Below are 14,339 nucleotides of genomic sequence, written 5' to 3'. Positions count from 1 at the left end.
GATTTTTAAATAATCTTTTACCATTATTTGGCATAATTTTCGCATCTTGTATTTTGTATCTACAACGTTACTTTCAACCTGTTATTTCTTGTTCAAACAAAACAAAACAAAAACATGGGTTGTTTGATTTTTGGTCTGGAGTTTTAGGCTTGTAGGATCACGAGGTCCATCATGCGGAAGTCCCGAGAGTCTGATTAGCATGAAAGCAAAAACAGTAGATTAACTTAAAGTTGACGTCACTGTGATTAGTGTTGTATGTTTAACAACAAAGAGACGAGGTAGTTTCTCCAGAAAAAGGCAGCTTTAAAAAGGCATCAAAAATGTCGTCGGAGGAATTCGAGAAATTGCACGAAATCTATAAATCACTATGTGCGGAGCTCAAGCTGATGCCAGAGAGAGCTCCGAAATGCCACGGAGGTAAACAGGTGTTGTTGTTGTTGTTTTACCAGCTTATGTTAGCTACCTGTATTATAAAGTTATCAGAGCATGTGTTCTGTGCTGTGAAACTCGCTTTGTATCTACAGAGGAAAGGAAGCGGCTGGTGAGGAGCTTTGATGAGAGGCATGGGGAGGCTGAGGAAGTGGTGAGTCCTGTCTGTTTGTTATGGAAGTGGTATGTGCGAGCTAACAATAAGCACTTTAATTACAGCTTCAATGTTTGAAGTTGTTCTCAATGTACTTCCACACAGTTCCAGGAACAATGTACAGGAAGACATCAATAGATATGTAGCTTAACAACAGGGACAACAAAGATAAACACATGCGTTACTGTTCAAAAGTTTGTAATCTGAGACCTGCCACAAAATCCCTTTACAGTCATTTGACAGGACTGCTCTATATGTTTGAACTGTCTTTCATGCTTGTTATTTGGGATTCAAGGCTTGCAAAAAAAAGATACTAATGTTTTGTATGTGTGGAGATCAAAACACGGTAGAATGGTTCAACCAGACGGACAATTTAAAGGGAAGAAAGAGCCAACAGTAAAGAAACTGGAAGCTTTGCATCCCAATGTGTGCAGATTTAAAAAGGACATGGTTCCTGTTTCAGTGTCAAGTGCACAGTAGCCTCTAACAAGCTGGAAGGGGAACAGGTGTGTTGCTTTAGCAAAGCTATTCTTCAAACATCACAATAGAAATAGAAGATTAGTCTAAATGTACTACTATAGGAACTGGATCAGTGACCTAGTTTTCTGCAGAGGGCCCAAAGAAAAACCGGCTCCCAAAATGACACTATCACACTATTTTCTTTTCTGTGTCTAGTTACAAGGGATGGAAGAAGAGCTGCGTGCTGCACCTTCCTCCTACCGAAATGCAATGAGTACCAAGCTGCGCATGTACCGCCGGGATCTGGGCAAGCTGCAGAGGGACATGAAGAACTCTCCTGCTGGCTTTGGTTCGCCTTCCCAGACGTTGGAGGGAAGTAATCATGGCATCTATTCATCGCAAAACCAACAAAGTGTGAGTGTGTGGCTGTCGACTCTTGACATTTGATAAATGTCTCATCTCATGATGAGGGTTATCAAACGTTAAAGAAAAGGAAACATTTCGGCTGTCCAAAGTGTCAGTAGAAAGTGTATGTTTTGTTTTTCAGTCTCACAGATTGAAAGCAAGAAGCGCACATCTCCTTTCTGAGTTTTGTAAAAACAAATTCTGTGGAAGTGCAGGAAATCAAGAAATTGATTTTGAAGAAAGTCTGGCACACTGATGTGAATTTTACTGCCAAATAGCCCCAAATGGTTCTCTTAGGAAGTACAAATATCTGACAATGGATTTTCTTCTAGCTTCTCGGTCACATTAAGTGATATTTACTCTGGTTGGTTTGTCGTTTTTTGCCCCCCCCCATGCAGACACACGTGCAGTCCCAGAGATCTTTGCTCCTCCAGGGCTCAGACTGTCTGAACAATGCCAGCCAGAGTATTGAACGGAGTCAGCGCATCGCCGCTGAGACGGATCAGATCGGCACAGATATCATCGAGGAGCTGGGAGAGCAGAGGGAACAGCTGGACCGCACCAGAAACAGAGTGAGCTGTCAATTGTTACTATGCTACTGTACGGGATGAGATTGTGTTGCTCCATTAGTTTTAATCCGTTGGGGGTAGATCCTGTATGGTTAATATTTAGTTTCTTTAATTTGATAGAATTTTTAGGGGCAAAGGCAGGTGGTACAGCTCAGATTTGGGTCAGTATGATCTATCTTTGTTAGGTTTATTTTATTACTTTAGTATAAGGAGAAGTAAAAAGAATGTTGTTTTCATGCCATGATTTTGTTAAATCTAATCCGTCTTTTGTTTGTTTTGAAGTTGGTGGATACTGGAGAGAACCTCAGTCGAAGTAGAAAGATTCTTCGTGCCATGTCACGGCGGTAAGTCGTACGCTTAAATGATCTTGTTTTAATGAATGCACTAAATGATTGAATACTAAAAGTCACTTTCCTGGGTTTGAGTTGTTCTTTTGAATGCCTTTCTCCGGATGTGAGGTGTTTCTGTCTCTGTAGCGAGACTCTTATTATGTTATGCTGCATTAACGAGCCAAAATGGTGCACATTGATTATACTGAAACATGGGATTTGGTGAAAAATAAATATTCTGAGTTCAGAGTTTTTACACCAGAACATATGACTGTTGGTGGACACGCTGGCTGTTGCATTGAACCTGCAAACTGTTGATTTAGGACAATCTGTCTAATTGTTAGGACACGGCCCTGTTGTCTGTTTTGAAGAAACCTCCGTGCTTTAAATACTGCAGGTGCCAGTTTCAGTTGAAAAGCCTACGTAAATCCGTGGCTCCTGACGTCTGTCTACCATGCAGTCTGGGGAGGCCGGTTCATTCATCGCCAGTGGAACATTAGTGACTGAGCACTTTCAACTTCTCCCATTTCCCACGTCAGCTCAGGTTTCATCCGCTCAGTCGCCCTGCGCTAAGTCGCCCTGCGCTAAGTCATCCCAGCAGGAAATACCGGAAGAATTTCCACTTGGGTTAGGACACGGACTGCGAAGTAAACAAGTTATGTGATCTACCTTATTGGGGGTTCATCTGGCCGTGTGATCCGTTATGGCAGTGTAGTGTTACTCTGCTGATCTAAGGGGAACCGATGTGGTTCATTAACATTCCTAGCCAGGACAGGAATAGCCCTTGTCTTGGTGCAACAGGGAGCCTCTATTGCATGACAATTCAAAAAAAGTCTGTTATTCTGCTTTCTGTGAAATGCAAGAACTGCGTGCTGCACCTTCCTCCTACCGAAATGCAATGAGTACCATGATTGGCTGATTAATGCGTTTCTGAATAACATGCTGGTGATTAGGGCTCCAACTAATGATTATTTTTGTTATTATCGAGGCGATTAATGTAATTATTCTCAATTAGCCAAATATTTGTTTAATCCATAAAAATGTCAGAATATAATCCTAAATGCCTTGTAAGGTTTTGTCTTCAGACAGTCTAAATCTAAAGATATTCAATTTACGATCACGAATGACAAAGACAATCATCAAATCCTCACATATGAGAAGCTGGAACCAGCAAATGTTTTGTATTTTTGTTTGAAAATGTTCTGTCGATCGACTACTTAAATAATCTTTAAATTGAAATTTCATGAAATACGATTGTGGAACAATGAGCCTCTGTTTCTTGTTGACTTTCATCTTGTGTTGTCTTGTAGGCTGGTGACCAACAAGTTGCTGTTAGGTGTCATCATTGTAATGGAGTTGGCCATTCTGGGTGCTGTGATTTATCTGAAGTTCTTCCGACGATGAGCAAACTAAATAAAAACAATCTTAAGCTCTTGATTCAGAGCAAACCCAGACTCTCTTCATCCGTCTCCACTGACCCTCCAGCAGCAATAATGCTCCTCTGCTGTCTTCAGCCAACTGTTTCTGTGAGTACATAAGGACATTGAGATGGTTCAGTCCTAAAACGAACTTTTACTGACAGAGGATTCTGTCCACGGGCTGGGGAAGTAATCAAGAATGACTAATGATGATTGTTGAACCTGCTACTGGACTAAACCTACAGAAACTCAACGCACAAACCTGAGATTTGCACCGTTTTATCAGACTTAACACCAGTGATGCCCTGCAGGCTGATGTTGTGGACCTGCTGCAGACCTCAGTGTGGGTTTGACTTTCTCTCGCATGTGTTTCTCCGTTCACTGTCCCTGTGAAATGTTACTGATAGACATTAGCTCAACAGTTATTTGATGAAGTGGCACCAATTCAATCTTTATTCTTTTTGTTGTGTCATTGTGCCCCATATCCAAATACTTGTATTTAGCTCATTTTTCCAATTCGGAGTACTGAGACCTGAGGCCAAATGTTGTCGGTCAAAGATGTGAATTAAAAATGGGTGGAAACTCTTAATACATGCAACTTAACTTAACAGTAAATAATGTTGTCTAATCACTGTGTAATACAAAAATCAATCTTAGAAAAAGCTTCCGCATCCCTGATTTGAATGTCTCCACCTGATTAAAGGTAATCATTAACCTCGGTCTACATTTTATCTGGTACTTTTCAGGGACGGCAGTCAAACAAAGTTATAAAAACATTCGCTCTGGACCTAACGTTGCCAAAATATGTTAGAACCAGACCAGATCGTGCTGGGTGAACAGCACCTGTTACTATAATAATAATGATGATAAGGTTGTTTTTAGTGCCATGTACTTGAAATGGAACATCTGCCACTATATTCTTCTTCCGCATAGCTACCATGCCTTCCTAGAGTGGTACCAAGTACAAAAACCTGTTTGTGGATTGGGGCGGGGCGGGGTCGAAAGAAATGTGTGAATCTTTTCTGCTTTTGTCTGAAGTATTGCTTTCACTTCCCCTTAAAATAACAACAAATAAAGTACAATTTATGCTGTTTCTAACAGTAAATACTATGGTTGTATTAATACATGAATTATGATATATTTGATGATGTAAGTGCAACTAATGTAACTATGATGCCAGCGACACTGACAACAATTTATACCAGTCGAACATTGGCCATTATTTCTTTAATGCATCATTTTTCAGCTATATGCTCTTCAGATAGCTGTGACGGTCGACCACTTTGGTCCACACTGAAATATCTCAACTATTGGATGGACTGCCGTGACATTTCGTAAAGCCATTCATTGTTCACTGAGGATGAATCCTACTGACTTAGGTGATCCTCTTACTTACATGCTCGGTCAACTCTGAGGTTCATATTTGTGTTTTTTAGTGAAATATCTCAACTATTGGATGGGATTGCCATGACATTTGGTACAAAATCAAACTTCACTTCAGGATAAATTCAGGGCGCAACTCTAACTTTGTTTAGTGGTTGCCAACACGGAAAATATGAATGCCATTTTATTGTCACCTGACAAATTTCCCTTTGTGTCAGTTGAATCAATTTGCACACTTTGGTGATGTTGACGTGTTTGTCGGGAACTTTTCACCGCACAGTCAAAACAACTTCATTTGCCTCACCGGTGTCTCTAAAAGGGATGCCTGTGCCCATGCGAGGAAAGGCATCAATGCAGCGTTGTCTGTTTCCCATCTGACTGGAACAGCAATATTTTAATTCCCCTAATGCATCAAATATTTTAAAAAACATATTTGTTTTGTGGTGCACTTTTGACTGTTGGCTGCAACTGCTGGAAATCAAGGCAGCCCTTTCTGTCGAGCCCTAAATTGGCAATAACTTTGGCGATAGTTCATTTTTCATCAGGTCAACGATATTCTGTCTAACTGTCTGGTTTATGACCATTTACTTGCAGAACCAATGGCACTCCCATCAGCCTGAGTTTATTTTGTACTTAGTTATATGCCTTGAAAATAAAATGAAACAAACCACAGAGGAAATAAGACACATTTACACCAACTAAAAATGCCATTTCATTTATGGAAGCCCAAAACATTGTATAAACTCTTTGTTACATAGACAGTCGTTTAGTGGCAAAATCAAGTCAAACATTAGTTCAGATCAAACCTAAATCCAAATCAATTTTGAATCAAAGCTGGATGCTAATACATGTGCTGTTAGGTTCATAGTGAAAATACAAAAGTAAGCTCTAAAGAAAATACATTAAACACAGCTGGTCCAAAGTGCAATTACATAATTTCTAACTTTCAGTAAAGGACACAGCCACAACACAGTTGAGTCCACGTTAGACTGTGGGCTTTAAAGTAAGTCAAAGTTGGTTTATCATACCTCTGAGGCAGGTTCATTCTCTCTTAAACCAAACGCATAGTAAATGTGTCAGCTGTGTCCTAACACAGTGGTCCCCAACCACCGGGCCGCACAGAAAGAATCAATATATTATTTCCGTCTTATTGATTTTTTAAAGTTTTATTTTGAAAAATGACCGAATTTTCTCGCAATTTCATCCGCCTGTGGCTCTTGACATGGCAAGACGCTTGTCTCGGTCACGTGATACGTTACCTCAAAAATTAAGCTCGCAAACTAGCGAAAGTGAATAAAAAAAACCTTTTGGACAGCTACTTTGCAAACGGTTAAAGGCCACTAAGGAGACAGAAGAAGAGCCTACAACTTCCAAGAAAAAAAAGCTTAATTTAACAGACAATATCAGGAGTCTAATTAAATACCAGGAGTATTTCTGACGCGCCAAACTCCGCTCTGCAGAATATGTGGCGACAGAGGAAGATCAGCTGCTGGAGATGGCAAAACGACGGTGGCCTTAAAAGTATGTTTGAGACAACAACTCTGCTGGTGTTTTGGATTAAAATCAAGGCGGAGTATCCTGAGATCGCCACTAAAGCACTGAAAACCCTGCTTCCATTTCACACATCCTATCTTTGTGAAGCAGGATGTTCTGCAGTGACGGCAATCAAAACAAAGTAGTCTGGACATGAGGAACACACTTCGAGGGTCATTGTCTCCCATTACCCCCAGATAGGACCGTCTCGTTGCAGAGAAACAAGCTCAGGGCTCCCACTGATTCAGCGTTATTGTGAGTTGTATTTATTTATGCATTTTATATTTGTTTTAATGCCGGTCGTATCATTTTATTTCGTCGTGTTTATCCGCCACACCGTGAAAATATTGTCTTACATGAAGCCGGTCCGTGGCGCAAAAAAGGTTGGGGACCTCTGCTCAAACACGTAACTTATTATACATACAGGAGCCAAATAAGTTGGTATTGCTGGTAAAATTAACAATATTTCCATCAATAATTTTGTCTGCGCATTATCAATGTGAACTTTTTTTTACCTGAAATCTGTAAAGCCCTTTTTATAGATGAAAGAATTCAGACATAAGCTAGTTTTCTTCATGAAACATAAATCTAAACAGCAAAACGATTAGAGCAAAACGATTAGAACAAAACTGGTAGCTACTATTAGATTCGGTCTTCACAGACTTGTATTCAGAATTGCGGAATGCTCAGCGATAATGTCAGTAAAGCTCAAAGCTTTGCTTGGTGCTCTCAGAGGCGAAGCTGCTACGTGTCGTCCTTCACTGAGGGAATCTCATCGATGGATGCAAAGTGCCTTCTCTCGTCTGTCCCAGACACGACGCGATGACGTCCACCGCAAGAGAGGCGGTGGCCTCCACCGCTTCGGGGCTGGCTCCCAGCTTCGGATTTACCTCCACCAGGTCCATGGCTGACAGCAGACCTGAACACATTCACGAGTTAGATACTAATACGTCACGATAAAAGAGCTTTAAGGAAAGGAAAATAGACAGTATAAGGTTATGTGACGCTGCCTTCATAGGATGTTGCGACCATGTTTGTAGTCATCTGTACCTGTGTTATGGATCTCCTCGGTGATGTAGATTCCTTCCCTGTAGGTCAAACCTCCGTTCACTGGTGTTCCTGTGGCCGGAGCCAGAGACGGGTCGAATGCATCGACGTCAAAGCTCAAGTGGATCGGGCGCTGTTTTCTGTCCAAGGTGAGACAATTCAAGTGTGAACTTGAGGATCACTTCAACTCAGACATGAGGAATAATTTGGTTTTCATCATATATGAAAAAACTCAAACTTTCAGTAGAAGTTAAACATTTACACGTGTTAAAATGTTTAACAGTAAGGGAATGTAATCATTTACTTCGACAAAAGAGTGTCAAGAGTGACTTCCATGACCCTTTGGATGCCGAGTCTGTCGACATCCCTCATGGTGAAGTACTGGATGCCCAGGTCCTTCATGATGGTGCTGTAATAAACAGAATCAGAAACATCAAGAACTGGTTCCACAGTGCATTCAGGGAGAGTTCATATCAGCCACATTTGGTAACGGTTGATGTTGTGTACTTACTACTCTCCGGGGTCAACGTCCCGCAGTCCGATGTAGATCAGGTCCTTCGAGAAGAGGAACGGCTTTATCCAGGAGAACCCTGGGACAGCTGGCATCTGTGGTGGACAGATAGAGATAATGTAATTTGGAATATATATATATATATATATGTATGTATGTATGTATGTATGTGTGTATATATGTGTGTGTGTGTGTGTGTGTGTGTGTGTGTGTGTGTGTGTGTGTGTGTGTGTATATAGGGCAATGTTTTGGATCTCTTTCAGTCTGGCTGTCTTGCTCCTATGTAGTAGGAATGGGCTGCCTTTACATCTCTGTGCACAGAGGTCCATTATCTCATCATCCGTCCATGTTTGCACAAGAGAAAGTTATGTCAGTGCTGCAGGCTGGGCTGTGGTTATGTCACAGCTAAAGGGCGTTGTTTCTGACGCAGGTTTCTATAGTTACAGCACGCTGTACATTAGATATGCTGCACCTTGTCTGTCGTAATTGCGTCATCGTCTATTTCTGTGATGTATGTTTTTAAGTATTTCTCTCTATTTTATCCCCTCTGAAAAGTGTCTTGATTTTTTTTTAAAAGCTCTTCCTAAATAAAATGTATTACCATTAAATGATATGATTTTGAAGAAACAGTGCACGTTCAAATGTTAGCTGCTTGTATTAATTAGTGTTCACCTTGTCTTGCAGCTCTTTGAGCATGAATGAGACAGGCTGGCCGTGAAGGTTTCCCGATGGAGAAGTCATCGGTGTGTTTATATCGGCATGAGCGTCGACCCAGATGAGACACAGGTCAGGACGCTGCTGGGCGTGGCCTGCCACCGAACCAATAGCAAGGCTTTGAAATGAGAAGGACAGTCTTATAAATATCTGGTGTTTATATCAGTTCAATTCAGAGGACGAGAGTATCTTTAAACAAGAGTCTTACCGTAGAAACGTATGGTAAAATGACATGCAGTAAGAAGCCTTTGGACACCTACATACTGTACTAGCTGTATGCTGCTTGATGCAGGTCTTGTTCACAAACAGCACATTCTTTATAATTACCTGTGATCACCTCCGAGCATCACAAGGGTGTGTCCTGCACCGACGGCTCTGCTCACTGCGCCAGACAACATTTTATTTGCTGCGCCCACAGTGCGAGGGAACTGGACGGTCATGTAGGGTTCGTCCTTCTCAAGTTCTTGGAAGTTGAGGTCGCCGAAGTCGTGGACAGAGCAGTCTAAACACAGTGACAGAAAGCGGCCATCGATGAAAACACTTCGCCATCATTACATTACCATTACAGTTTAGTTCAAAAGTACAACTTATTTGATGCAGATGCACACTGAATCCGATCATAGTGAAGTTTACGAGTGACGGAGAAAGAGTTCAGTTTTTACACCAGAACATATGACTGTTGGTGGACACGCTGGCTGTTGCATTGAACCTGCAAACTGTTGATTTAGGACACTGCCCTGTTGTCTGTTTTGAAGAAACCTCCGTGCTTTAAATACTGCAGGTGCCAGTTTCAGTTGAAAAGCCTACGTAAATCCGTAGCTCCTGACGTCTGTCTACCATGCAGTCTGGGGAGGCCGGTTCATTCATCGCCAGTGGAACATTAGTGACTGAGCACTTTCAACTTCTCCCATTTCCCACGTCAGCTCAGGTTTCATCCGCTCAGTCGCCCTGCGCTAAGTAATCCCAGCAGGAAATACCGTACACATTTCCACTTGGGTTAGGACACGGACTGCGAAGTAAACAAGTTATGTGATCTACCTTATTGGGGGGGGTTCATCTGGCCATGTGATCTGTTATGGCAGTGTAGTGTTACTCTGCTGATCTAAGGGGAACCGATGGGGTTCATTACTATTCCTATCCAGGACAGGAATAGCCCTTGTCTTGGTGCAACAGGGAGCCTCTATTGCATGACAATTCAAAAAAAAGTCTGTTATATAGCAGCGACAGGCTGCTTCTGCTTTCTGTGAAATTAAAGATTGCTGCTGTACAGTGTGGCTTCTGTCAGCAGAATAAAATAATGTCAGTTGCATTAAATAAAATCCTAGATGTGGAAATACCCTGTGTGAGGAACAGAAAGGAAGGGAGAGCTGCGACTGTTGCTCAACACTGTTTACGACTGATGATCTCGGGGACCGGACATTCCATTACAAATACTGTAACACCCTGTGCCTGTTTATTTGGTGACATGCAAGATTAAACTTGTTTTTCCTTCTACATGAAATCCTATGATTGCATGCTGCAGTAATGTTACAAATCTTATTTGTAACTTAATATCTTTTGAATAATTTGTTTCCACTTGTTGCCTCAACACATTAACGTATGTGCCGTATACCAGTACTGTACATACATATCCTGTATATTAGATATTACAGAGCAGACTAAAATGACCCCTGACTGAGATTTAGTACTTTCCTATAATAAAAAAGGTTTGAAAAAAATCCTATTTGAAATCAAGGAGACAAGATCAAGGAGGCAAATTGAGTAACAAGTTTATGTATAGTAATACAAAAGAACAATGATCTTAATTCTTCCCCATGCATAGATCTTAAGTTACTTTCAAAATATACCAGAAATCCAAAATGCATATTTCCTTAATAAATGATTAATTGGATGTGAATCACCAGAAGCACATTTTCAATCTGTGTAGTTTACTGTATTCTGAACCAAGTTTAATATATGGGACATAACTGTAAATTCATATGTTAACACATGAGGTGCTGTTATCTTCATGCAGAAATATGTTATTCTAGTTGACTGGTTTACACTGCAGGAAATCCATTTCTAATAAATGCATGCATTAATAACGGTGTGGCTTCTGTCAGCAGAATAAAATAATGTCAGTTGCGAATAGCCTGTGTGAGGAAGAGAAGGGAGGGGAGGGCTGCGACTGTTACTCAACATCTGATGATCTTGGGGACCAGACCTGCCAGTACAAATACTGTAACGACCCTGGCCTGTTTATTTGGTGAAATGCCAGATTGCTGCTGTGCCCAAAGTTCTGTGGTTAAACTGTACTGGTTTGATTATCTGTATGATTTTATTTTTTACTGAGACCGTTTGGATAAACAGAGAGTAGAGTGTTGAGTTCAATTAGGGTTCGGTTTCCTACGTTGGCTCAGCTAGTGACACGGCAGCTGTATATTTTTTCACCGCTGCCATGTTGACTTCCCTTTACCAGAGAAATGATTCCTCGCCAACTCATTGCTTTCAACTTCAGCAGACTAAGGACATTTCTCAAACCTCTCATTTTAAACTTGTTTAGTTTTTTTAAATACGAACAATACATTTCTAATAAATGCATGCATTAATAACGGTGTGGCTTCTGTCAGCAGAATAAAAGAATATCAGTTGCATAAAATAAACCCCCAGAAGTGGAAATACCCTGTGTGAGGAAGAGAACCGAGGGGAGGGGCTGCGACTGTTGCTCAACATCTGATGTTTTTAAGATAAGATAAGATAAGCCTTTGCGGCTGATGATCTCGGGGAACAGACATGCCAGTAAAAACGATTATTTGGCTGCAACACGGGAACGGGTCCTGCCGTTCACTGACCTGCGGTCAAGCATAGACGATCTACTGTGTTAAGAGTTGCATAACGCTGCTATTATTACTTTCATTTTCTGTATGTCTCATGGAAGGTGCTGCAGTGAGTTCAAAGTGACCTTGTTTCCACTGTGGTGTAGTGATATGTATATGTAGACCGTAGTAAACTATATAGTGAGTGTATTTACTGTAACCTTATCATACATATGGCAGCCGTTTAAATCCTGTGGGGTCAACAAGCACAAGTCATGGTATTTTTCCCTTTCTTGTGGTATAATTATACTATTTTGTTGGATAATCCTGCCTGCTAGTAGATTAATTGTATGATGACACAGTTTTTATTGTGTTTCATTAAGGAGAGATGTAGAGAAACTACTTTGGGCTCACTTAAAATGGGCATTTGTCAGCATTTTAAATGTATATAAAAGAAAGATTTGTGTTAATGAATTACCATAAATCATTATATGAGTAGGCAGTTAAAGACCAAATTACTTTATTGTCCACAATACCTATTTCTTTATGATAGGTTGTACCATATCAATCTTCAGTGTGTCCTTCGTATTCAAAAGAGAAATATGTGTGTGTGTGGACTACAAATAGACTAAGTATCCTCGGCAGGCTGACTTTTCTTTTACAGTATTCCTGTCCTAAACTCATCACCAGGCTCTTAAATCTCCTCTTTTTTTTGTCATGCGTGTGGGCGTGACATTTCCATCACAATGCAACCTCAACGACCCGCTGACCCAACATGAATAACAGATTCTTTCCGTCTCACTTGTCCTCTTTCACATTCAAAGCAGCTCTCTGTTTCCCGCACGAGGCTGTCTGCGTCTCGGTTGAAACTGAAGATTCAAAAAAGTTATTTGGCAAAATGTTGGTGATGACGGAGTTGAAATACACCCGCACCCGCACCCTATCCTCTTACTACGCACTTAAGACCATTTACCGGAGACAAGAATGACGAAGCCAGAATGTCTCCCAGACTGAATTAAAGAATATAGTGTCCTCTCGCGTGTGTGTTGACTCACAGAGCGACCCTTTCGGAAGATCTACTTTATGCTATTCTTGCCCTTTTATGGACAATCGTTGTAGATGTTCCCGCGGGGACTGAGTGAAACTAGTCGCCATTGTTTCATCGTTCTACTTCTTGCAAACATACGCACAAAACACTGTTACTAAATGGAGATTTATAGTCTATTTAAATACTTTAATGTCCTGTTGTCTCATAATATTCCCACACAAAACATAAAAAGGGATCACTTTGTTCTCTACAGCACGTGCGCCTCTCCCCGGCTACATGTCGGATGTTTATATTTACAGCCTCCAGGCGAGCCTGCATGTTACACTCGTCCACTGTTACATAACGCCGCTGCATCGGCAGCTCCTTTTATTATCCCCCCGTTTGTCACTTACCTAAACCGGAGAGCCTTTCGATGAGCCCCGCATCTCTGATGACTTTAGGGCCGTGCTCCACGCCTCCTCTTTTCTGTGTTGAAATAAACAGGAGTTTATTCAGTGCTGAAGATGTTATTTGAAAATGAAGATTAATAATATATACACATATATATATATAAAGTGGACAAAATATGTTCTTACCTGTCCTCTTGAAAACGGAGCTCCCAGCACAGCCACGGACTGAGATCTGCTTTGTAGGCACGTGTGGTTGAGTTGAGATCTGAGAAGACGGGATAGCGCTAGTCTCAAAGCCATTTTTCTTTTCTTTTAAAAAAAAATAAATCCGAATCGTCCTAGTGCAAATCAGTGCGATACCAGACGCTGCCCCAAAAAGTCTGACGAAACCGCTGTAGATGTCGCGCTGGTGGATGCTGAATGTGGACCTGGTTCCTGCAGGAGGCTGGTTTTATTGGTCCTAAAACTACTTAATATTCATGAGGGGGTGAAGAGGAGGACTTGGAGGAATAGCAGAGGTGATCTACCCCATTGGGCATTTCTCCGTTGAAAAGACGTTTACAAGAAGTCTACGCCCACCATTGAATCAGAAGTGGTTCAAAAGTGAAAGTTATTTAGCTATTTATATAAGTTGATTAAACGTTCAGGCTTAGACCAGAATTCAACGGGATTTGCAATACTACCATTTTCCGTCCTCTACATTGTGCCAATAATAGTATATCATCATTTTAGAGGCTTACTAAGAAACCACATCCACATTTATCAGTTGAAAGCCAGTATTGGAAATCCCTTTGAAAAAAACCATCCCTTTGAACCACCTTTAACGCGAAATGCTCTCAGATCAATATGTAGCAACTACATACTTAGCCATAGTAACACATCCGTTTCCACTTACAGGACAAAAGACCAAGTGACACAGGAAACAGTTCATTTGTATTTATTAAGCACAATATAAATATAAATGTTCTTTATATACAACCATCATCTCCTTTTCTTGATTTAAATGTCGTTGTCAAAGCCACACAGGAGCCGGTTTCAGAAGGTCTGCCATGTTTTCAACGTGGACATCTGTAAATATAACAAGTATTAGAAAAACATATTGACTTTTGGACCAGTTGTGACATTGCTTTGCTTTACTAATGTCCTCCTCATCTAA

General features: G+C 41.0%; 2 protein-coding genes across 2 annotated transcripts; one reads left to right on the top strand and one right to left on the bottom strand.

The window, feature by feature from the left end:
• The first annotated feature begins 189 nt into the window (after positions 1-189).
• Positions 190-4,813, top strand: vti1b (vesicle transport through interaction with t-SNAREs 1B). Its single transcript, XM_079174860.1, has 6 exons — positions 190-417; positions 525-583; positions 1,259-1,456; positions 1,846-2,019; positions 2,299-2,360; positions 3,656-4,813. Exons 1-6 carry the CDS (start codon positions 321-323, stop codon positions 3,747-3,749), a joined length of 684 nt encoding a protein of 227 aa, XP_079030986.1. The 5' UTR covers positions 190-320; the 3' UTR covers positions 3,750-4,813.
• A 1,032-nt stretch (positions 4,814-5,845) lies between these two features.
• On the bottom strand, positions 5,846-13,594 carry arg2 (arginase 2). The gene is given in 9 exon segments (XM_079174633.1): positions 5,846-7,467; positions 7,470-7,598; positions 7,730-7,866; positions 8,031-8,135; positions 8,238-8,332; positions 8,910-9,069; positions 9,279-9,453; positions 13,187-13,259; positions 13,370-13,594. Coding segments are annotated over 9 exon segments (1,032 nt in total). The 5' UTR covers positions 13,484-13,594; the 3' UTR covers positions 5,846-7,423.
• Positions 13,595-14,339: the final 745 nt, after the last annotated feature.

Source organism: Pholis gunnellus (genome assembly GCF_910591455.1).
Source record: "Pholis gunnellus genome assembly, chromosome: 15".
Classification (NCBI taxonomy): domain Eukaryota; kingdom Metazoa; phylum Chordata; class Actinopteri; order Perciformes; family Pholidae; genus Pholis; species Pholis gunnellus.
The sequence above is the reverse complement of the archived record's forward strand: the minus strand, read 5'-3'. Positions and strand labels throughout refer to the sequence as shown.

Coding starts and splice junctions, on each gene's coding strand:
- vti1b (XM_079174860.1), top strand. CDS start 321: ATGTCGTCGGAGGAATTCGAGAAATTGCACGAAATCTATAAATCACTA. Junction 584..1,258: donor ATGGGGAGGCTGAGGAAGTG/GTGAGTCCTGTC, acceptor TTCTGTGTCTAG/TTACAAGGGATGGAAGAAGA. Junction 1,457..1,845: donor CATCGCAAAACCAACAAAGT/GTGAGTGTGTGG, acceptor CCCCCCATGCAG/ACACACGTGCAGTCCCAGAG.